At 39.5% G+C, this 25,136-nt stretch overlaps 3 protein-coding genes across 8 annotated transcripts; 1 reads left to right on the top strand and 2 right to left on the bottom strand.

Annotated features, from left to right (window-relative positions):
- Nucleotides 1-24,987, bottom strand: LOC145488053 (ATP-binding cassette sub-family C member 4-like). 4 transcript variants are annotated; one of them, XR_014049474.1, is made up of 9 exons: nucleotides 17,163-17,248; nucleotides 14,337-14,913; nucleotides 12,967-13,346; nucleotides 7,849-9,125; nucleotides 6,660-7,230; nucleotides 6,068-6,204; nucleotides 5,292-5,600; nucleotides 381-2,542; nucleotides 1-199 (listed from the first exon to the last, which is right to left on the bottom strand). XR_014049474.1 is itself a non-coding variant. In XM_081466822.1 (8 exons), the coding sequence occupies exons 2-8, from the start codon at nucleotides 14,910-14,912 to the stop codon at nucleotides 1,938-1,940; spliced, it is 3,855 nt and encodes a 1,284-aa protein (XP_081322948.1). In that variant the 5' UTR covers nucleotide 14,913; nucleotides 24,396-24,987; the 3' UTR covers nucleotides 1-1,937. The 4 variants fall into 4 exon arrangements, 3 of the variants coding, with proteins under 3 accessions (XP_081322948.1, XP_081322947.1, XP_081322946.1); XM_081466822.1 differs by lacking the exon at nucleotides 17,163-17,248 and adding an exon at nucleotides 24,396-24,987 and having other exon boundaries at nucleotides 1-2,542; XM_081466821.1 differs by lacking the exon at nucleotides 17,163-17,248 and adding an exon at nucleotides 18,206-18,292 and having other exon boundaries at nucleotides 1-2,542.
- On the top strand, nucleotides 19,400-20,346 carry LOC145488056 (uncharacterized). The gene has a single exon (XM_081466829.1). The coding sequence runs from the start codon at nucleotides 19,400-19,402 to the stop codon at nucleotides 20,006-20,008; it is 609 nt and encodes a 202-aa protein (XP_081322955.1). The 3' UTR covers nucleotides 20,009-20,346.
- Nucleotides 21,705-24,376, bottom strand: LOC145488055 (uncharacterized). 3 transcript variants are annotated; one of them, XM_081466826.1, is made up of 4 exons: nucleotides 23,021-24,376; nucleotides 22,698-22,885; nucleotides 22,438-22,482; nucleotides 21,705-22,235 (listed from the first exon to the last, which is right to left on the bottom strand). In XM_081466826.1, the coding sequence occupies exons 2-4, from the start codon at nucleotides 22,845-22,847 to the stop codon at nucleotides 21,792-21,794; spliced, it is 639 nt and encodes a 212-aa protein (XP_081322952.1). In that variant the 5' UTR covers nucleotides 22,848-22,885; nucleotides 23,021-24,376; the 3' UTR covers nucleotides 21,705-21,791. The 3 variants fall into 3 exon arrangements, with proteins under 3 accessions (XP_081322952.1, XP_081322954.1, XP_081322953.1); XM_081466828.1 differs by lacking the exon at nucleotides 22,438-22,482; XM_081466827.1 differs by lacking the exon at nucleotides 23,021-24,376 and having other exon boundaries at nucleotides 22,698-23,012.
- Nucleotides 24,988-25,136: the final 149 nt, after the last annotated feature.

Genomic DNA, 25,136 nt, shown 5'->3' with positions numbered 1-25,136 from the left:
ACATGGCTTGGGTTTGAAATTATTGGAGAGTAAATCTCTCTTGCAAAAAGTAGATCTACGCAGTGTCTTAAATGCTAATTTGTCTAATATCTGTCACTTAATTTTAGACCATATTTACTCGATCGTGGATGCTGACTTGTAGACCTGATTCATGAAGAAATGTTCACTCTGGTCGAACTGCATAGAATGACAAAATGTACTGTGAAGAAAGCAAAATTAAAAGATAAAGCAATTCGAATTTTTTCCTTGAAGTAAGCTTATTTTGAAATACACATTAAGCTTAAATTACGGGTTTCAAATTTATGATATGAGCACCGCCAGAATTTCAATGTGTACATAAACAAATAATACAATACAGAAACAGGCTACCTTAGGCTTACCTTGGACTCTACAAGGAGAGGAAGCGAATGGAAAACCATCAAATTCCCTAGCCAAGTCTAGTTTCCTGACTTTGACTTGTATCAGTTCTTTGACCTCGCCGATAAATGACCAAAGTCATAAATACCTCTCTGAGCTTTCATCTACGTGTGAGCAAAAGTCCATAGGCAAAATACTACATAATTACAAAAACGAAACACGTGAGCCGCCAAAATGAACGCTCTCAAGTTTGGAGGCCTTCGAGAAACTCGTACCCAGGCTCTCTATGTTATAGGCCAAAAGTTTACATCTACATATTTGCATTATTCTGCCCATAACAATCGTCGTGTCTACGCTTCGCGTATCCACCACTAAAAATGAACGCAACAAAGGATTTTTTTAAAAATTTTAATCTGAAGTTACATTTCCATTCACCGTTCGTCCCCTTGCGTACTTTTCAATTGGCGTCTTCAGTCAAATATTAATCATTTTGAACTGAAGAACCTCGCTTTTGGCTTACATCTGAGTAAGTGACACATTTGCATATTCTGCCCCATACAATAGTCATTTCTACGCTTCGCGTATCCACGACTACAAATGAACGCGACAAACATTTTTTTTTTTCAATTTTAATTCTTTGAATACCGAATTTTTGCCAAAAATACCGTTTTAACCGTTTAGTCAGGTTTTTTGCTGCCATGACGCTAAATAAACCTAAGTTTTGCTAAGAAAGCTTTTTTTTTTTTACCAAAAGGAGACATTTTTCGATCGAGGATTACGGACAAAATTGAGCAATATTTCAATTCCGGGCATGCGCATAAGCCAAAATTTGGACTTGTAGGCATAGTGGACCATTTTATCACCGTTTTTGCACCAAAATTGCTGATAACGTCGTTTTTCGATTTGCGAGGTCGGAATGTCGTCGATATCTAAACCTGACCATTGTACGGAAAGACCTAGCCCAGTACTACTATCTGCTTATCAAGAATATCTGATGACATTTAAATTGATGACATCACAGGTGGTACAAAAGAGCACGACCATTAATTACGCATATATGCGTAATTGGGGCTGAAAGGGTTAATTTAAAGGCACATTTTCAATCTGTGAGAAAATTTAACAGTAACGAACAGAAGCCATCCGTCACCATTCGTCCCCTCGCGCACTTTTCAATTGGTGTCTTCAGTCAAATATAAATCATTTTGGACTGAAAAACATCGCTTTTGGTGAAAATAAATTTCCAATGCTGTGTTTGACTTGCTTTGCAATGAGTTTTGGTTACACCGAATATCTCGAATAAGCGTCGCACGCGAGCCGCGGCGCTTATTTGGGACCGGCGTTTATTAACTTTTTTATCCCAAATGCGGCGCTTATTCGAGAGCTGGCTTAAATCCGGGGCGGCACTTAGTACACGGCACGAGTAAATACGGTACCCAACAACAGCGCCTTTCTGACAGGATAATTTATGGATCCCTCGGGAGGGAAAAACCACCATCTGTCGGACAAAACTGGGGGTCGCTGAGCTTTTGAGATATTTACAAATTTTCACTGTCTTCAATTCTACTAGCGTCGTTAAAAACTCAAATGGTGACTTGCTGAAGTCGACACAACTCTGCAAATTTTCCCGCTTCGTTTTTCAAAAGTAGCTCCGGTTTATCAAATTCCACCACCTTACCCCCCTCAAGCACCAAGACGCGGTCATAATCTAAGATTGTATCTACTCTGTGAGCAATGGTTATCACAGTGCAGCTATGAAACCTGCTGCGAATTGTCTCCTGTATCAATCTGTCTGTGGCGAAATCCACGTTGGCCGTGGCCTCATCAAGAATAATAACCTTATTCTTTTGTAATAATGCTCGAGCAAGACACAGTAGCTGCTTCTCTCCCACGCTGAAGTTTGTTCCTCCTTCAGAGATTTTGCAATACAGCTTCCCGTCCTGGTTTTGAATTAACGATTTGAGTTGCACTGCTTCTAATGCGTTCCAAATTTGGACGTCTTCAAACTCGGTTCCAGGGTCCAGATTGAGTCGCAACGGGCAGCTGAAAAGGACAGGATCCTGGGGAATGACAGAGATTCTCGAGCGATAATTCGGCAATGAAAGATTTTGGATGTCTTGGTCATCAATGAATATTTGGCCGCCAGGTTCAGGCATGCGCATCAAAGAGGCTACAAATGATGATTTTCCTGTAAAATATTAACAAAAGAAAAAGGTGAAGGCTTTTTATGGTAAAATTGCTTCATTCATGTTTAAAAAAACACACAATGTTTTCTGACATTGTTGACGTTACCTAAAACACAGTTTGTTTGTTTAATTATTATTTATTTATTTATCTATTTATTTTTTGTTGTCGTTTTTCTTTTCTTTTCTTTTCTTTTCTTTTTTCACAAGTAGACCTCTTTAAACAACCCCATTTTTTAATATCAGTATAAATATCCCACGAGTCACTTGAATTTTGTCGGTATACACAAGAGACTTTAGGCGAGTGTGTATACTAAGAAAATACATGTGACAAGAGGGATATTCCACGATGGAGAGAGCGTCGCATAACTATTTTATTCCTTGCATTAGAATAATACCGTCGAATATACAACGGCCCTCCTGTATTCTGATTCGCTGTATTTTCTATGGCATGGTAGAAATATGTAATAGTATGACCTGTAGTGATATTTGGCAATAATACCGCCAAAATTATCCAAAATGCCACGAACGGCGAAGCTTCGAGTGGTATGTGGATAATTTAGAAGCCGGGAATTTTCGGTAACGCCCAAGAGACTTAAATTTCGCTTCGGTCGAAAAAACAAAGGCGCGCGTTTGCATTCGTAGCAATCACTCGAAACAAACCATTGAAGGCAAACAACATAGTTCAATAGTTCAATGAAAGTCATTTTCATATCACGTTTTTTGCAGTCATTGCAGCGGTGAGGCGACACCACAAATCAAGTTAGGGCACAAGTAAGCTTCCTGCAGTATCTAATTGTTGTTTTGTTGAGAAACACCAACGCCAGCTCCGTAATTTATCGTCACTTGGGAGCCATGAAAGTGCTGGAACTGCTGTGTGACAGGCTGAAGTCGCTGTACGGTGGTGCTGAATGGGCAAACTAGAAAAAAACTGGACGAAAATTCTGAACCTGTTGGCAGACAGGAGAACTAATGATGGATGAGATCTGTCGCTGTTCTACTTCATGCTAGCGACTTCGACACGTTACTAAAGTTCTTATCTTATCTTATCGCCTTCCTCGTAGTCTGCCAGTGAACGCTCGCTTGTGTGGCCTATTACACCGTTGATAGCTCTTCTTGGCTGAATCGAAGCCTTCAGCTTCTTCACAAGCGTTTTTCTTAACGGATGGTTGGTTAACTTTCGTCCCCCTACAACCAATTCCGCTTCCAAGGCCATATTTTGCATGGAGGAGTCGATCTTATCGACACCCATCCTCTTTTATTTGTACTACACTTCGGATTTCGGTTTGCAATAATGACAGGATAAAATGGGCTACTGTTTGGCGTTTCTTCGGTCTATGGGCAAGATATATTTTGAAGAACTGGACTGGACAACGAGGACCTCCAGTGGGAAACAGTTTTGACTCGATGGCTCTTCGTTTCTTTCTGAGAGGGCCTTGCTGGGTCTGTGTTGGGTTGTCTTCGAATGTTAGGTACTTTGTGCCTTGATCGTCCTTTTTCAAGCTGATCTCTTCGACAAACATTTCATGGTGCTCTTGGCATCCTCGAAGACCAAAAAGAAGGGCGAGCAGATATCACCACATAGTAGATAGGAGTGACTTTGGATTTTGTTTGCCACGTACACAATTTTGTCTATGGCGCGGCTGCTCTTCGTCTTGGACGGTAAGTGCTTTTGTTGCATTTGGTCGTTTTTCGTGGCCTTTCTCGCGAAGAGCTTTTGTTTTCCCTCCAGGACTTGTCTGAACTTGACGAATTCTTGGTCGTTCGCAATGAAAATTGTGCTCTCATTTTGTTTGAGATGTCTGTCGACATGGTCGAGGGCAGCCAACACTGATAACCCTTAAACTGTCCGGCTCATAGTCGGAGCCATCGCTTTTGCGAATCTAGGCAAAGAACCAAGAGAGACATTCGGCCAGTTCTTTGGCTTCGTACTTGACAATGTCGACGCTTGCTTTCTGCCAAAGACTTCCAAACATTCATCTACGGCTTAGTAGTTTAGACTGTATTTTAGCTTACTGCTTTTTCGACGAGCTTTTGTATTTCCTCCGCGGAAATTTCCGGGACTCTTGCCACCATTTTTTGAAAACAAAAGAAAAACCGTAATTGTGTTTAGTGTTGTCATGGTAACCTTGCTGTACCATCCATTTCTGCTATTATACCACTATTAAGCCCCGGCCAAACGATCGCAACTTTTCAGCTCAACACATCCCAACATTGTTGGGCCAGCATTTGCAAGCTCCGGCCAAACGATTGCAACATTTGAACGCAACATATCGTAACATTGTTGGGCGCAGCATGTTGCGCGCGTTTGGCTACCCTGTTGCGACATGTTGCTACGTGTTGGGTATTGAAAATCGAACTAGTGCGTATGCCGGCGAGCACGAACCTGAGCAAACGGCTACACATCACGCAACATCCAAAAATGTTGCAAGAGTAATTTGACCATCTTCAAATTTGAGCCAACAACACTCAACATATTGCAACATGTAGCAACACGTCGCAAAAGGTTGGCCAAACGCGCGCAACATGCTGCGCCCGACAATGTTGCGATATGTTTCATTGAAATGTTGCGATCGTTTAAAGGCGAAAAAAAAAATTTCCCAATATCCAGCGATTTTGACCTCATGTATCGTCAAAACCCCACGCCATTTTCTTCAGTTACGAAGAATTTACAACAGTTTGCAAGAAGAATCGAACCTTTAAGTTTGATCCAAAACTGAAGCAAGTGAAACGCAATTCAACTTTCCTACTGACCTGCTCCTGTACGACCTGCGATGCCAATTTTCTCCGCTGGGGCAAATGACAGGCTCAGATCTCTCAACACTGCAGGCCCGCCTTTGTAGTACACAAGGGAAACATCTTTTACCTCGACTCGACCTTCTGCTGGCCAATCTCTCGGCGGCTTCTTCTGTAGGCTGTAGCCTGGTTCTGGTTTTAGATTTGTGTACGATATCACTCTTTCAACGGACGTCATCATGTTCTCAACTTCAAGGCACTGACGAACAGTAAAGTCCAGACTTTCTAATAGGTCCATGCAGTAGATTATCGCTAAACCGGTCAGACCTGTTTAAGAAACAAATTAAAAAGAATCGAGAATCATGGTAAGAGAATGTGTCACCTCATCAGTGCCCACTAGATCTCTCTCTATGAAACGTGGGAATGAAGGCTAGTACTTGAACGTTATTTCTACGTGTACTCGTCCAGGTTCAATGTGTTACTACAAAAAAAAAAAAACAACAAAAAAAACAAAACAAGAAAACAACAGCAACAGCAACAACAAAAAACAAAACAAAACGATACAAAACAAAAAACATAGTAGAAGACATGTTGACACTGCCTTGGGTGTCAGTCTTCTAATTCACTCTCGATTTTGCCGGATTTATCTGAAAACCTTTCCGCGCGCAATAAATTATTATATTTCCATTAATTAAGATTTCCAACGACCAATCACATTTGTCGTGCTTCCCATGTCGTTTGTCCATTTCAGCTGCATGCAGCTACCGACGTCTAAACCAATAATCTTTTCTCACCTGCGTGTTGTGAAGTCATCACGGCTATTGCAGTCACCACCGTTAGAAATAAAGACGTGATGCAATCCATCCGGAAATGGAGCCAGCGGACCATAGCGATCGAGGTGAACCACGTCTTACTCAAGTTGTCTTGATGTCTGATGAAACGAACGCAAGAAAAGTTAAAATTTTTCTCTGAAGAATCAAATTTCAGTCTTCCAGAGTCAATTCTAACTCAGTGAAATTTGTAAACAGGTACTGGATGTGATTTTTTTTGTTGCTATTATCTAACACAATCGTGCATGATTGATTGGAATTACACCAATTTTTTTGGGGGGGGGTTGCAACATAACAAATACGACATACCGTGTTGAACAACATTTCCAAACACCTAGAAAGTTAAAATTATGACGCAAAACCGAGTGGTTTTTTACTTTAAAAAAAAAAAACAAACAAAGAAAAAAAATAAAATAAAATCATTTAATAATCATTATGCTTATTAAGATAAGAGTTCCAAGCACTGTCACGGTTATATGATATATATTTTTTTCAAAATTGCCAAAATTTAATCGCCAAATTCTTTAGAAATTAAAAGAAGATACCCCTAAATCACCTGAAAAATTCCTGAACGAAGTGTTCCTGCTGTTGATAGGTTCTTATGTTTACAATACCCTCGAGGGTTAGGGAAAAGTGCGAGTACACGGGACTTCGATTGATGGCTTCAAGTCGTGACACTTCTCTGGAAATTTTCAAACAGTATAGTCCATAATAAATCACAAGTGCGGCGAGAGGAACGGAAGCGATTACGACCCAAAAATTAGACACCGAAGGAATTCCAACTGAAAGGAACGTTCCCCAAAAGATGTCTAAAAGATCGAAGAACGCAGAAAATAACGTCTCGTCCATCAGTCCAATGTCTTTGGAGAATCGATTGCAAATCCTTCCAGATGGATTCGTGTCGAAGAAATGCACCGTTGCCCTGACAACTGCTTCGAGCATATTTCTGTGAAGATTCCTTGAGGAGTTAATGGTTGCTTGGTAGCAGGAGAACGCTGAGAAATACAGTAAAAGTGTTGATCCCAGGGCCAGACCAGTATATAAATAAACATCAAAACGATCACTGGAAGAACTCCATGATACATCATTCCATTGGGCCATCAACCAATCAGGAACGACCTGTGACACTGTACACCAAAACCAATGACAACGTCACCATCAGAAAAAATAACAGTGACAACATGAAAAATTTACCCTTGGATATTGTTTCTCGCAACCTTTTTATTTTTTGTGGAAGTCTGCCATCTACCTATTTGAGATTACAATTTGCTGTAGATACTTTACACTAAATCACACTGGTCTTGGACTGTGGTAATCTCTTGTTTTGAGCAATGGGCCCGAACTCCGTACAGGTTAAATCCTAAATAGGGTTTGCAAGAGACTCCCCCGGCAGAAACAGAGAATTCGAGTTCTCTACATGAAATTAAAGCTACAGATGAAAATACGTTTGGTGAACTACCGCCAAACCTTCGAGTGTTAAAAGTTACCTCCACACACACCTCGTGTGTCTACTTTCGGAAAGTTCAAACGTGACTGCATATTTCTATTTGGTTTGAAATTCATTGAACCAACACAAAACAAACTGCTAGAGATATCTTTAAATTCTTAAATGCTAAGTTCAAAGAAAAAGAAAAGCCGCTCTGGAATCTCAAATTTAAGAAATGGTTAGAAAGTGGTGAAGGAAAATTAAAGTGCATCTTTAAAATTTTTTTGTTTGACATTATGATAAGATACAACATACTCACCTAAGGCACCGTTAGATAACAAAACAAGTAGAATCATCATGTACACAGGTAGGCCAGCTCTGAAGTATTTCCAGTAGGTTCTGTAAGACACAACTCCAAAGTTACGATCTTCCTTGGGGATTGTTAAACTTGTTTCTTTTAAGCTTTCACATTCGCGCTTTTCTCGGCGGAGTAAATCTCTATCAGCACTCTTGTGAAAATTCTCTTCGTCTTCGAAGATGTTCTCCAGTCCAGGAATTACATTCTTCATATTAACTATCTCCAAATAACTTCCTTGGCAGCTGATGGAACCTTCACTCATTACGACAATGTGATCTGCATGTTTCAAGTAGCATGGCTGATGCGTCACGAAGATACATAGCCTGTCCCTCAATGCATTGCAAATAAACTTCTCAAAAATATGACTCCCAACTAGGGCATCAACGCTGCTCAATGGGTCGTCCAGCAGATATATGTCAGCATCGGAGTAAAGTGCCCGTGCCATACTGACACGTGCCTTCTGACCACCGCTTAGAACAACGCCACGTTCGCCAATCGTTGTCAGGTCCCCATCAGGAAATTGTTCTATGTCTTTTCTGAGGGCGCAAGCTTCCACGATTGTTTGAAACTTTGTGGCATCAAACGATCTGTGAAACATGATATTATCACGAAGTGTTCCTGAGAATACCCAAGGTGACTGCCCAACGAATGCCATTTTTCCTTTGCTTTCGAGAATTCCTTTAAAGACAGATAGCTCTCCGAGAATAGCGAGAAGCAACGAAGATTTGCCACTGCCAACTGGGCCGGTAATCATAACATTTTGTGGTCCGTCTATCCGTATGCTGACATTTTTTAGTAGCTGCTTCTCGTCATCCTCGATGTATTTGCAACAAACATCGGTTAAAGAAACCAGCAGCTTCAGTTGCTGACTCCGTGCATATCCATTCCAGGGCACAAAGCATTCCTCTTCATCGAAACACTCCCCTATTTTTCCACTCGTGGTGTTTGAACTGCTATCTGAACTAGATCTTTCCACTGTTTCCAAAAATGTTTGAATCCTTCCAACGGACATGTTGCAATCTAGGAAAGGACCCAATCGTTTCCCGAGGTACTTGGTAAACAGACCCAAAACCTTTGCATAAGCGAAAACAGCAAATACGGACGTAGGCGTCAAAGTATGGCCAGCCAAGAGATAGGTGACAAAGATCAGAAGCGATGTTAATCTTGGTGTAGCAAAGACAATGGTTTTAATGCTTGCTTGAAAGCCGCTAATTTTCCGGATGACACTGATTTCCTTCCTGAAAAAAGAAAGAGATGAAAGATAGAGCTCTTCCATCATCATGGCAGGGCTGGAAATAGCAGTCGGTTGTTGGACATTGTACGACCAAATTTTAAATATGTCCGGCGAATTTCACATTATGATCGGACATGATGTCCGAACACTTCACCAACACCAAGTTATTGTCCATCCATAACATTTAGTCAGATACATTGTTAAAAGGCTCGAAATTGCGACCGGTACGGTCGCCAATGCGGCTAAAATTTCATCTTTGGCGACCAAAATTTCTGGTTTAGCCGACAGCCGAAAATACGTCTGCGTTCACAGGCGACCACAATGGCGACTAGGTTTCTCTGTGTTAACGATCAATAACGGTTATTTTCCCAGACATTTCCCAGGCAATCTATCTTTTTGCTTTGCCATAAAGGATTCCCTCACATTAGAAAACTTGCAAATGACTGATCGTGTTTGAAATCGCCCAATAATGCATTGCAAACCCTTGAGGATTGAGTTCGTCATGTATGCCTACCGATTGTGTCTCTTGGAAATGCATGAATCTTTCATTGACAGTACATTAGCTACGTATACAAAATTAGCGGCCAAAACAGTCTTGGAAATTTTTTCTTTACAGATTTTATGCCTTTTCTGAATAAAATTCCTACTTGACTTTTATCACTTAGTCGCCAAATGGCTACTCGAGAATTTGTTAATTTTGGGCCCTTGACTCTGACAGTTTCAGGTATATAGTGTTCATCTTTCCTGTACTTGGCAAATAAAGTACTCTTCAGCAATCGCCCTATTATGCATTACGTGCATTGCTATACGCTGTTAGCCCTTCATGTAAGTACCCTAGAGTCAACTTTGGTCAGGAGCCCATCACTAAGAGCCTGCAACCACTATACTAAGCCCCATGGTAGTTTTACAGACCGGTCTATTTTTAGGCTTCTTTTCCCACGAAAAAGGTCAGTTCCAGTCCATGCGAGCGCGAATCAGTAAGGAGAAAAATGGCGGTTTCAGATGGACATGTCAACCTAATATTACGGTGAAATTATAGTCTGTGCTTGTGATTGGTCACCGAGGTTCCTACGGGGGCTGAATTCGCGGTAAATTCAAACTAAAATGGGTCTGCGAAACGGCCAGGAAAGGAATAATTGGGGTAGTTGCACACTCCTAATGGGCTCCTGCTTAAGGGAAACAGTCAGTTGGAGCACATGCGCATTAGATATCTTGCATATCACAGAGATGCGATACATACTGTTTTTAACCAAATATGATAAAAATAACATCATAGGATGAAGAAAAGCACACTCAAAAACGGTCTTTTCAATAAATGATTGAAAATCAAGCGAAACACTGCGAAGATTGAAGCGGATTTTTAGATGTACTTTGATTACAGGTTGAGGCGAACTTTTTTCAAAGTAAGAAAACTAGTGTCCAGGTCAGCACGGTCCCAAAGCTGACTATGTCCCTTTAATGGTAGCATTCAACAACAAACTAGGTTTGCTTGAAGAGGATATAATCAGGAGATTACCAGGAGAGATCGGTGCAGTTATCTTGTAGATAAAGTCATCTAATCATCATAAATGATAAATAAATCAAATTTAAATGCAGTTCTGAATGATTTGCATTGAAAATCTTTACAGTTCGCTAATAAATTTTATTATGCTAATTGATATGCAAATCAATTATGCAAATTAACGTCCGCTCAAATTGATAAGATGTCCGACCAAAATGAAGACTTGAAAGGACACATGTCCTGTTAAAGAAGAAAAATTATTCCAGCACTGCATGGAATTTAAAACTGATGTCAAAAATATCTATGAAATCAACAAAGAAGAGTCAGACATGATATATAAGGGGATTTTGAAAGAATAGGGAAAATATTATTCAGCAAAAACATTTGAAATATCACACATAATAATAATAATAATAACAATAATAATAATAATAATAATAATAATAATAATAAAAACAATCTTTAAAGAGGAAGCGCCCGTCACGTAAATACGTAGATTTCAGGGAGGTCCTCTATGAAATAAAAAAGTATTAAAATCTAAAATAAGAAATACAAGTATCACAGATCTAAAATATAAAATATACAATAATTAAAACTACTAAAACTACCAAAAGTACCTACTGTCATTTTTTCTAAAAATGTTTATCCATTAGGAACGTTATAACGTTTTTCTTAAGCACATATGAACTTTAAGCTTGTAATTAATAGATAGAGAGACATAAGAAGAGTTGGCCGGGGATATTGCTCTGTTTTCTGCACTTCACTCTCACAGTGCGTCTCTCCACCCAGCTATATATTAAACAATTAGATTACGAGCTCGAGATTTGTATTTAAACAATAGAATGTTTCTGTCGAGGAACTATCAGATGATAGTTGCGCCGTGGAAATTTGATGTTCTTAAAACAAATATGCTAGTTTTAAGAACATCAAATTTCCAAGGGGCAACCATCAGACCGATAGTTCAGAGACATAAACACTTTATTGTCATTAGTGTTAACCACTAAATTTTCTTCCGTGTGCCAGTTCAAAAACCAGATTGAATTATTTTCATCTTTATTAGATGAAAGCCGTGACAACAAAATGTAAAATTTGGAAAAAAAAAAAAAAAACCTAAACAAAAACCCACTTAACACAATTTCAATTGTTTATTTTCTATAAGCCTGCTTGTTTACGGGAAAAAAAAAAATTCACGGACGAGTACTGTCCATCCGGGTATTTTCCTCGGACGGGCTTTATATAAACAATAGCCTCCATTTGGCGCGAAAATATGCTCGGATATTTGTCCGCGAGAGCGAAGCTCGAGGAAAACTGTGAGCTTCGAGGAAAAGATCATGTCCAAGGACAAATATCCGAGCATATTTTCAAAGTTAAATAGAGGTTATGGTGTTTATTATCCTTCAAATATTTTTCGCAACACGCGCAGTTTCGAAAATTGGGGAATTTTCTCGGATATTCCCCAATTTTAGCTGGGGAATATTCGGTCACGTGACGCGTTTAGACCAATCGCGAGCAAGCGAAAATATTTGATGGATTATAAGGGTTGATAGTGTCTCTCCGCGGACGAACACCATCGCGTCACGTGATCAATTCAAACCAATAAGAATCGGAGAAGGTTTAGTGGTGAACTATAAGGCGTGGTAGTTGACGAGGGCGCAGCCCGAATCAACTATTTTGGGAGAATCAACAAGTTTGGGAGAACTCTTGAAAAGCTGTTTAAACACCCACTTGTCGGTTCGTGTTCCCACAGCGTTTCTCGTTCTCCCAAACTTTCACTCGTGTTGTTATTGAACAATAAGATTATGAGCTCGAGATTTCTATCGTATGTTAGTTGACGAAGGCGCAGCCCGAGTCAACTATCACGCGATAGGAATCGAGAGCGAATATAATCTAATTGTTTTAGTATAAATCTACTGGTCGTTCAAAACTTTATCTAAATCCTCTTCACTGACACTTCGAAAACGCCAAGAAGCGGACGTCATTTTGTTAACAAGGGCACACTGCTAGGCTACTCGCTATCTATCACAAAATAGATAGTGAGTAGCGTAGCCAATCAAAGAACGGCATTCGTAATAGAACGCTACTAGATTTATATTAAAAATGGATATATTGGCGAACTGATTTCTGGATTGGACCAGCAGCTTGCCAAGCCATGTTACGGAAACCAACCAAGGGCACCAACCTGAAGCTAAGAGCTTTGGTTTTGAGAAAAGTCTGCTATGTAGCATGCATTATTTTTCCCATTCTATTCTTCCTGTACTTTAACTATCCCATTTTTATTAATTCTACCATAATAATCCCCTAAACTACTATTTAAAATAAATGGAGATGACAAAATTTTACCAACCCTCTCACTGCAGACACTGAATTCCCGAAGTATTGCTCCCAACTACAGACCTTGATTGTCCTTATTCCACGAATGATTTCGTTAATCATCTGGACACGCTTATCAGCCAAAACTACTACCCTATGACGTAAATTGGCAGCAAGCCTCGAGCCGTAAATTTGATAGAACAAGATAAGAAGGAGGTAGCTCATCCCGATGAGAGCGGGCCAGCCAACTAGGCAGAAGAGGACTGCATTTCCAGCCAAGAATGCAAGTGGTGCCAAAATGATGTTTGGAAAGTAAAGAAGTGCCTTATCGAGGCGTTGGACATCATTGGAAATCAGGTTAATAACGTGACCAGTCGTCATCACTGTTAAATCAGGCAACGAAATCTGTTGGGCCTACAGTTAAAGAAAAAAATATATATGAGAAAAGGAACTGCTGGAACAACCTCGGGCACCCAGAGATAGCCTGAGGCGACACATAGTAAACAGAGTGGCAGAATCGGTGCGTGGCCGAATTTCGTTGAGCGGTTTTCTTCGTCTCGTCCCGACTGTTTTCCGAGGATGTTGCTGCTGAAGCTGAAAAGTCACTGATAATTGACGAGAAAAAAGAAACGCGCTTAAACTCACAAGCTTGCGTAATCGAAAAGCCAGGCGAACCTTCGCTAATGGGACCCGATCTGAAGTCAATCAATGGCTGGCTCGATTTAATGTATAGTGAAACCTGTATTAAGCGGACCCCGTATTAAGCGGACACCCTCTATTACGTGGACACCAGCTTGAGTCCCTAAATTTTCTACCCACATTTACTGTAAAATAAATCTGCATTCAGCGGACATCTTTGTTAAGCGGACGCGGACACCAATATTAAGCCATTTTGTTCCACAAAACCTGGAATACGCGGACACTTCGAGGGCTTCTTACTTCTAAAAGCTCAGCTCAGACTCCTTTAACATTGTTCAGCGATGTCGTTTTAAAGCTACGTGGATTATTCCAAATTGACTGACTGAACATTGTGCTATCAGCAGTCTTTGATCTTATATTGTGTGACACTGTGTTGCAAAACTGAAAAGGGTTAATAATTAACTATTATTGTAGAATATACTAGAGCCTGCTTAGAGCGGGCACCCTGTATTAAACGGACACTGGGGAGTGTCCCAAAGGTGTCCGCTTAATACAGGTTTTACTGTAGTTTTTTATTTTTTGGCTATTTCAATTTGCCAACTAAGCCCTTTAAAATCGACCTCTGTCTGAACGGCCCAAAATCTGTGGATTGAAAATCAAGTAAATATGATCGATTCAATTGGAGGAGAATCCAAGGACTAAAGTTCGACTTAATTCAATTAAAATGGTTGCTTCGACTATTCCACAACACCCATCTAACACTACCTTTTTGTAGATGACACCTAGAAGAGCGGAACGTACTCTCATTCCTATCATGGTGGATCTGTAATCACAATGACATTTGGAAATTGCTATGAGCCAGGTACTCAGGCAAACACCAGAGGCATTGAGATAAATCCATCCTCTATCAGCTGAAGATTCTTTCATCAGTGCTGCCAGCAGTCCAATTAGAAACAAAGGTTGGAGGAGACGTAGGACAATGTGTGTAGACGCTAAAGTAAGGACTAACGCCTTCTCGGAAATTGGCACTAGGTTCCAAAGAGCACGCCACAGCTTTGCTGTCCTTATCCATGTTTTAGCAGTGTGTTCCGGTTTGCAGTTCCGGGACCATTCGTTTTCCAAATTCTTTGTTAGAGCTTGACCCTTGTCTTCTTCCAACAATGGAGGTAGATCATCGTTTTCAATTGCTCGCTGGCTTCCTCGTTTTAATAGATCGTTCAGCCATGAAAAGGTAAGCAGCGAACATAAACTGGCGTTTTCTTTGGGGTTTGTGAGTGAGCGCCCAGTATTCAATTTCTCGTAAGACATTTTATGGGTAGTTGAGCCTCCGCCATTGCGCATCCTAGCAAAACAATAAAAGAATCTCGTTTCTTCATTTTATTCAAGCACACAAGAGAAGGGAGATTCGCTCACACGGGTTTAGAACGCTAATAAAGTCAGAATGTTACAGCAAAAGCTACCAAACTTTGTAGCTTTGATTGAAATTTTTTTATATAGTTTGAATTTTCCTTTTTCTTTACAATCAAAATATATATTAATCGGCGAAAATTTTCACATTCATGAATCATTTTCGCATTGCTCTATAAGTTTTACCCATTTAATACTTGATGAAATTTCCCTCTGAGACGAACACTTATTCGTCTTCCGGAATCCTAGCTAGGTTAAATACTGTCAGCCATAACTATTTTAGCATTACCATTACTAATATTTCTACTGTTACTTTGAGCTAAACCGTAAGGAGTAGTTTTGTTGTTGTTGTTGGAATGACCTTATCACGGTTTTGGAAACCATCTTGAGGGTTGACGACACGCGTCAGAAATTATAGTTTTTGCATGGGAGTCCGATGGCAAATAATTTTCTTACAAATCGAATTCCGAACAATTTATAGCAAAGTTAAGGTACTAGATAAAATGCTGTTTGAGGGATGTAGCTTTGCTTGAAAACGTCCAGTCGCGTTTTTAATTTTTCGTATTTTTCCTATGATTTTTTACGCGACGTAACGCTAATTTGTTAACCGCGAAGGCGTTTGCCAAAGAAAAAAAAAAACCTAAACAAATTTATCATATGACCCGAACGGGCCCGCGTGCAATTTCCTTGGAAAACCATATAAGAAAAAAGGTCCCGTATGAGGGCCGTGCGCGTCGAAGTGACAGGGTCGGAGAAACGCGTACGGCCTAACTAGAAACGCGCACGGCAAAATCGATGCGAGTTAATGACGAAAACAATTTTGTTGCTACAAAATTTTGTTCTCTTCAAAGTGAGTGATGAAAGTGAGCATTCTGGGAGCGAATTTTACTATCCAGGCGAACTGTCCGATGCAGAACTACTTCAGTCACCAACTCACTCCGATAGCACAGAAAGAAACTCAACACTCCTCACAAATGAAGTTCACAACTTTCGAAGCCAACAACTAGCAAACAGGCGGTCAAGAAAATAACTTCCCGAACAACTCGTTCGCTGCGCCCACTCGTGAGATATTGTGATCTTGCCAGTCGAACATATAATTCATATCTTCGAGCCAACGTGTAATGTTCTTTTTATTATATAGGCATACTGATGGCGGCGTTTTTGACGATTTTCCGAAGATTTCCGACCACTTTCCGAAGATTTTTGTCCGTGCCAAAGAGCCTGATGAGAAAAATGACTAAGGAGGACGTGAAAACTTTGGCAGAATTAAATTCAGCTCATCGCCGTTCGCAAGCAAAATGTCACTTAGTACAAACCAGTAACATTAAACGAATTAAAATGTTCTTATTTGCCAGATAATAAGCATCATATTAATTAACCGAGCTAAGTTGGGCTGTATTGGAGAATCTTGACCGAAGTCGTGCGTACAGACCGAACGCACAGACCTCCTGCTCGGTTAATAAGCGCTACTTTTTGCGGCTAACGGTTAATTTATTTTCCTTACGGTTAACAGAAATCCGAGAAATTACCGTTACCGTTGTTTAAAAATTTAAAAATTAATTTTCATGGTTCTAAAAAATTAAAACTTATTTTGATAACTCTGAAACGTATTTAAGGTCTTAGGACCATTCCGGGATGAATCAAAGTGGCTCTATGAGCCACTCAACTTGGAAAATGGATGGTCTGTAAACAGTGACAATTTTGATGCCACTGACTTGAGGTTTTAATCCGTAGGTTAAGTTAAAGTCAAAGCCTACTGGCATTGTTAAGAAATAGTGCAAAACGTAATGGTAAGAGAATGCACGAGCAGATGTAACACTGTTGAAAACATTCATGAAGTTATCGGTCCGAGAGACCGAGTCCGAAAGACCAAGAGAATTATAAAGAAAGTACTGTTTCTTGTCCGATCACCAAAGCAAAGTAATAATTCTCATTTTCATTTCTCTCAATTTTTTTCGTTCTTTATTTTCCCAGCCAGTGTCAGTGATCTTTTTCTCTCTTTGTTACCTTTTCTGATCCTAGAAATTAAAAAAACTGCGTTCAGCGTAGAGTCACCATACCACAAGGACAGCAGCACATCTCGTCCGCTCATTAAAGTTAAGCCCTGTTCGGCGGGGTTAGTACATGGATGGGTGACCAAATACGTGTTTTGACAAGGTTTTTTTTCTTTTTTTTTTCCCTTACCTTTTCAAGGCGATATTTAAGACTACAGAACTCCCAGCCTTGTGTAATGTCATTTCTTCTTCATGTATTTATCAACTATTTGTTCCTCATTTCGCCATGTCCGTATTTTACGTGACTCAGGAACACATCCTGCTTGACTCTATTTATTTACAATGTCGTATAAATAAACAGCGGAACACGTCGCTCGAATTCTACTCAATTCTCTTGACGGTTGATCGTCTTAAACATTGAATCACGACTTGAATCATTCGAAAATTCATACAGCTCATCAATTTTCTGTCTTCAATGTCTTCTTCTTCGGCAATCGATCATGGTTAAACCTGTCCGCCCAGCAGGGGTGTCTGGAAAACCCGAATAGCGAATAGCGAATAGTCGCGAATAGCGAATAGTACGAATAGTGCAAATAGTGGCGAACAGTCTCGAATAGTGGCGAATAGTGGAAAATAGTGGCAAATAGGGTACCCAGTATCTCGCAGTCAACCTCGTAGCAACTTAGGATGGGATTTTTCCGCTAAAAAGCACAGACACTTATCAGATCAAAAGGTGTTTCTAAAAGTAATTTCTTCTGTTTTAACCGCTGCAAAAGCATAAACACGTCTTTATTAGGTTATCCTTGTGTTTTCTGTTTTCTTAATGTCGGCGATGGACAGCCTACTAGCCTGAGTCCGGAGAAGAAAAGGTAATACATTCACTGAAATTCTGTTGCTTATTTGGATAATTAGTTAACGCTGGATATTAGATCTAAAGCGGTGACTATTGACGACTATTCGTCACTATTCGCCACTTTTCGCTACTGTTCACCACTATTCGCACTATTCGAAACTATTCGAGACTATTCGCACTATTTGGGACTATTCGCTATTCGCTATTCGCTATTCGCGACTATTCGCTATTCGCTATTCGGGTTTTCCAGACACCCGTACGAGCAGACACGTTCGGGAAATGAGCTATTTGTATAATTACAGGTAGCTCCTATTTATAAACATTCGTGCGAAAATTCATTCGATGTAGAGCATCTCTGCGGTAAAACATTGAGTACTTACGTCAGAAATTGAAAGAATGCCTAACTTGACGCGGTGCAAGCGACCGTAAAACGGCCTAAACGGCGGATCAGATCTCTTGTAGATCCTACGTTGGCAGCGTTTATCGTATGCGGTCCCTTGCAGTTTCTGGTTTCTCATTTATGTATTTTCGGGCCGTAGGTCTTTTCAGATCCGATACGCTGCGTTTTTTAAGCATGGTACTGGCCATGCGGTTGAGTGTTTAAATGTCTAGCCTGGCCTTCTCCAGCCACATTTATTCTTTTGCTTTTCGAGACACCAATCTTGACACTTTGTTTCCTTTAGCCCCGAAACACGAAATGTGGCAACGCTTGCACGTGGTTCGCGGCGCAAGTGAGTTCAAAGTACGGAACTTGATATAGTGAATGGGTCATTTTGCAATTTATGTGCGTTGGCTGTTGGGTTGGCGTTACATATCTTCGCTACACAGTGCTGACGAACCCCAAGAAGGGCGAAACAGCTGTCCACTGTTGCGATCCTACTTTATCGGTTCTTGTCATGTTGGTGTCTCGAAGCGTTTTTCACGTAGTATCAGCCTTGCAGTCTATTGTTTGTCTAATCGGCGGATGTTCGAAACCCGGGGGGGGGGGGGAACTCCTAAATGAAAAGGTCGGGGATGCTCGTCGTCTCGGGTACAAATCAAGGATTCTGGTCTCGCTTATGGTGTTGATGACGACACGTCACCATTCTTAGCTGTTAAAGTAACCTTTAGGCTGCACTCGAAGAAATGATAATTAAAAGAAACGCTTTCATTTTATTTCTGTTTTTTGGCTTGATTTCCGCAGATCTCTCGTGTACGCGAGTCGGGTCTACAAGTGCGCGAGGGATACTTTCTTGAGCAGTGGCTAGTATTCGAACCTATTCCGTTTTAAGTGGTATCTTTGAGGGCTTTAATGAAGCTCGAGCAGTTCCCATATTAGTCTCCTTTAGGATTAAAATTCAAATTTTCCAACGAGCATCCCTGACCTTTTCATATGGGAGTTCCCCCCTCCCCTGGGGTTTTCAAATGGCTTACAGGAAGTGAAGGAGTGAAGGAGTGATGGGGTGAAATCTCTTCACCACTACAACTTGGGAAATATTCACGCCGGGAATTTTTTGGCCCGAATCCGGCCAAAGCGACAGGCTCAAGTAATGCGTCAGCGGTCGACTCCAACTAGGCTCTTTTACTAAACAAAGATGGCGGCCATAAGTGGAGTATTTTCGAATACTGTTCGAGGAGCACTTGCGATCGCAGAAGCAGAACTTGCGTGTAAAGTTGTTCAAATGGAGAAAATTAAAGATGCACTTGAGGATATGAGAAGTTTGTTGGGGCCTATATGCATTCGTCATTTCAATACACGCGTTCGATTTAAGCACATTGTCGGAAATTTGTTCCCAATGCTAGAGAGGCAAACAATGGATTGGCTCAAACAATTTCGGCGACGAATGTCTCCCCGATGCTCTGTGAAACACCTTTGGCAGGTAAGTGTGGAAGAAAAGCTACCCAGTGAGCTTTTTGATGTTTTTGAAACGATCGTTTTCCGAACAAATTTCGGGGTAATAACAATTAAAACACCCAAGAACTGCGTGTTTGCCTTCACTGCGCACAACCGAGTGAGAAAGGTTTATTCTGATTGTACCGATCAGAATCTTACTCAAGCCACCTTCTTGAAGAAAAAAATTAAAGGAAACAAGCGTGTAGAAGCGATTATCAATGAAGAAAAACAATTTGGGATGAAATATTCCTACAAGCAGGAACTCATGATCATAGATTTCAATTATGGTTATTGGAATGAACATAACTGACCTCAACATGTATAAGTATAATAACGACAATCAGAAAAATAGTTTCAACGCTTTTGATTTGCTGCCTTATAATATTTTGCTATAACTTTCAGGCCTGATCTCATTACAGTCATGAAATCCCTGGCAAGAAAGGTTATTCTGTAGTAATAAAATCCTTAATTAATGTTCATGCAAAATAATTGTTACATATCACTTGCTTTTTCTTGAATCAATACAATATATAAATTATATATAATATAGAAATAGAGAAATATATTAATAATATGTAATATATATAATATTGAAATATATTTTCATATTAACAAAAACTAATACAGATAATTTACTTTCCCTTGAATCACTCGCTAAGAAATATATATGTAAATATAGAATATATATTTTTATGTAATGATAAAGTAATCATAAAGATTATATGTTTTCCATTGAATCAGTCCAAAATAGATAAGGAAATATTTTATGGTAATATTGATCATTCATATAAATAATTAGATTTCTTTTGCTACACTCAAACTGTGTAATAGATAAATTATCTTGTATCTCAGAGGCATTTTTACGAAACTTCTGTTCAGCCTACCCTGTATTTTATAGCTGCTTTTGCTTCATTTGTGATTTTCTCATGAATCACTCATAAAGGTATATACTATAGAATATATTTTTTACATACTAAGGATAATTTAATAATTTAAGATGGTTGCCACAGCCACAGGATCTTGAAATTCCCTGACTTTTCCCTGACAAATGTAAAATTTCCCTGACCAACTAAATTAAAAAAATCACAAGTTAGTCCTGGTAATGCCTTCCAACCTCACCTCACAGCCAACCTCTCCACCCATTTAACATCATTGAATAGGCAAGAAATAAATTAGTACTCTTCAAATTTCACTTTTCCCTGACTGCTCTCAAAGACTTTAACTTTTCCTGACTCAAAATCAAATTCCCACACCTTGAAGAATTATTTTTTCCCTGACCATTTCCTGACCTGTGGCAACCATGTTTAATCATACAAACAATATGTTGTGCTCTGAATCACTAAAAAATATATATATTGATAATTCATACAAAATATATATTTGTAATAGATATTGTATCTTATGTTAATTTGTATCTAAGATAAATGTTTACAAATGTTCTGTTCAGCCTATTTTATAGCTGCTTTTGCTTCATTTGTTATTTTTCCTTGAATCACAGAGTCAGACACTAACTTGTGCAAATGGTCAGAACAAAAATAACATTTCTCAACATCAGCATTTTTGGGTAAACCACAATTTGGAAGCAGCTCAAACTGAAAGGAACACAATCTTCTCCTTACCATCAACTTGTATAGAATACAAATTTCCTTCTATTCTTGTCATTTGATCTCTTAGCATTGTCACATATCTGCGAACAGGTTCACAGTCTTCAGAGCAGTTTGCCCTGAACAACAGGAAATTTTCTGCAGAGCTACACACACATTGCCCACAATTTAAAAAACTGACCAGCCAAGCCAAGGCCTGGTCATCCTTTCCAAAGGGTGCCCCATCCCCACCTATTGCCACTTTAAAAGACCCCTCTTGCTTTCCAAACCAGTTAAGCTTATCCCTTCTTTTATTGTTGGCACTGAGGTAAAACTGTGCCATTTTAAACAATACCTGGAGAAGGTCCTGATACTTTCCATTGAATTTACATTCCTCATCAATCCCATTACAAAGTGTTTCCCTCACATCACTTAATTCACCAATGTCAATTTGATTAATTCTATGCCATAACTCCTTATATGTAAGAAGTCTGGGTACTGGAATGTTTTTCATGAACTGAATGTGAACTTTGCTAACCCAGTTTCATCTAACCACATTGTCAATGATGACCTTATAGAGTTATACTTCTGCTTACTTGCAATTTCACCCCGGTACAAAATATTTACACTCCTAACAAAATTGGTATGACTTTTCTCAAACTCTAGTATCTTCTGCTTTACAATTTTTGGAATCACCTTTTCTGTAAACTTAGCACATTTCATTAATGCATCAGTTAACATTCCTATGGGAGCAGTCTCATTTAAAACTGCAATGAGTCCTGCATAAGCAGGTGCCATGTTTTCTTCAGTTGCACCATGCAGCATTTTAGCAGCACTGACTGTCTGGGTTTTTCTTCGCCTGGCACTTTGGCTAGGACCAGATATCTTTCCATCAGCCCCCAAACTAGTTGGAGAGCTTTTCCTTCTATTTATCAGGTGGTCACCAACAGAAACCTTAGAAAAAAAAATAAAATGCCCATCTTCAGCCCAAGTTCAATAGCTACTTTTAATGTATTATATATTAATTATTTTATTAGATACATATTTCTACATTACCAAATTTCAAAGTTCTAAAGCCATGACATGTAAATTCAATCACCAAAACATGCCAGGAATATATATTTAAAAAAAAAGCACAACAATTCGAAAAACTGACCTTTTCCTGAACATCTTGATTTTCTTTATTAATGAACAATTTTGCCTAAAAAATACAATGTAACCTGAGTTTCACACCAAATCATCACAACAACAATGTATTTCGTGATAATCTGCGAAAACTTTAGCCCAAATAGACGTATTTAGAGCTAAAACACATTTTCATGGGTTTGATTAAGAACTAGATTCTCCCAGTAACATTGAAAGACACGTAAGTGAGCAGTTAGGCGAATTTGATATTTGATCTCACATGTTATTTACCTTCGACTCCAGTCGCTTTAACTTCCTTGCTTTTTTCGCAAACTCTCGATCACGGGCAATGGCACCGACAAGAAGGACGTCTTGCTGTCGTTTGATTTGTAAATAATCATTCAGAGGGAAGCGTTTTTTAAATCCTTTTCTTGGAGCCATCTGGCCGACGTCCGAGGCTAAGCGTCTTCATTCACATTCTGCGAGGAAAGTAAGAGTCACTTCGCTTTGTAAAGTCGAAATTCCGAGAATTCCAGCGAAATTTGGCTCAGAAAATGTACAATTACAGGGAAACGAGAAGAAAATCGAAAATTCTGAATCGGACAAGTTCTTACCACTTGATGCATGGATCCGTAGTTTGGTTTCTTGCCTCTCCTTGTCTTGTCGTTCTAGAGTTTAAATCTTTCAAAGATCGCCTACAAAATACACTTTGCTTCTCAAGACAATGACATACGTTGATTCTCGACCGACGGAAACACACAATATTATCTTCACAATGCAAAGTTTGGTACCAAAATGAAGCGCTTGAGTGGCTCTATTTGCTTCGTCCAAATTTACCCCGCTGGCGATTAACCATAAGTCATAGGGGGCCTGCATACTTTGCTCTTTCCAGACTCTGTCTCAGACCCCCACTCGGCCAATATGGCGATCGAAAAAAATGCGGACAAATATTTGGCCGAAATATGACCTAGAAATTCCCGGCGTGATTAGTTTAAAGAAGGTATTATCCCCATCTTTCATGCTCAAAACGTTGGACAAATCTGTTAATGCGATCAGGGAGATTCAGATAACTGACAAAAACTATTTTAATATTTTTAGAATAAACTCGAAGCCAAGATTTTGAAAAGAATATAATTTTGTGTGTTGGAAATTTGCAAATACAATAGAATTATATGTTTTTAACTAAGCTCTATAAAATTCTTCCTTTCTCTTAATGGCAAAACAAGCCAAAAAGCAGCAAAACAGCACTAGCCATTTGTTCGATGCTATTCCTGCAAGAAGTTGTGTGCGATTACTCTAACACCATCCAGACACCAAATACATTCGAAAACAGAAATGTCATACGCTATAATCTATCTTCAAAAGAATATTTCAGCCCAAAATCGGCAGCAAAATAAGAATATTCAGCCTCCTCCGGAAGGGCAATATTCTTATTTTAAAAGAGTGAATTTAGCATGCACATATGCACGTACGGATGCCTCGGTTGACTTACTTTCAAAATTTAATGCAATACGTTTCTTGCCATATGCGTCAAACATAGTATATTAAATAATGGCCTCCCTATATTAGAACTGGATCTACCTGATGCATTTTTGTCTGTCCTGGTAGAGGTTTTTATTTTTTAACCTGGTAAACATCTAGGTTTCACCAGGTCTGTCACAGAAGGGTGTACCGGGCGAGAAGTCTCTGCGACACCAAACCGCTCCGTGCCAAAACACGTCGCTGCGGATACGACATGGGGACAAGACGTAGGACAATTTGCTTCGCTTGACATGAAGAATTTTTGTGAAAATCTTTGTCTTCGACAAAGAATTTTAATTTTTGCCCGCGACATGTCGCAAGAGGACAAAGGCGGTTTGAATTCGCGCGACTTGCCGTTGGAAAGAAATTCTAACACGAGGTCCAAGATTTTCACAAAAAATTATCCATGTTAGGCGAATTAGACATCTCTCTAGTGTGCCTGCCTTTCGTAAGAGATGGTTCACTCACCTTGATGGAGCCGAATAGCGGTTTCTCCTCACCTCCGGTTATGATCGGAGTTCCCGCTTGCTAAAATGTATGCATCACGCTTCAGTGATTCACAAATGTTCGTAGCGAACAATCATTATTTATACATAATTCTAATAAAGATTATTGCATGTTAATCAAGAACCTCGTATCGCATATCGTTTTTATTTAGGAGTTTTTTATATCATATCGCCAAAGAGCGAGTCTTATTTTTTTCGAGCGAGTGAGCGAGGTGGTAAATGAATAACACAATAACGAGAATGAATAACGGACTCAATTAAGAATTGGTTCATGCTTCGCGTTATGGATGGGCGCGGGAAGTTTGGAGAGCACGTAAGAAGCATAAGAGTTGCTCGAGGCGACAGCAGAGAGCAACTCTTGCTTCTTGAGTGCTCTCCAAACTTCCCAAGTGCGTCCATAACTCGATATACGCGCCGCTAAAAGCATGAACCAATTCTCGTATAAATTGGCGACAACAACTTAGAAAACATGTTTTATTTGTCGGATTGACTACAAAGTTCTCAATGCACGGTGAAGGAAAACAAAGGACATTAGGATCCTAACACGCCACAATCAGTTGAGCAACAACTGAATGAAAACGTGTAACCTGGTTTCAAAAATTGTCAATGAAAAATTCGTTTCTTCGAACTAATTGTAATAAAAATGTAGACAAACAAAGTCAAACATACGCAATGAAAATGTAGACAGGCAAAGTCAAAATAC

The sequence above is a fragment of the Orbicella franksi genome, chromosome 5 (assembly GCF_964199315.1).
Source record: "Orbicella franksi chromosome 5, jaOrbFran1.1, whole genome shotgun sequence".
Classification (NCBI taxonomy): Eukaryota; Metazoa; Cnidaria; class Anthozoa; order Scleractinia; family Merulinidae; genus Orbicella; species Orbicella franksi.
Note: the sequence above shows the minus strand (reverse complement) of the source record. Positions and strands in the feature narration are given on the sequence as shown.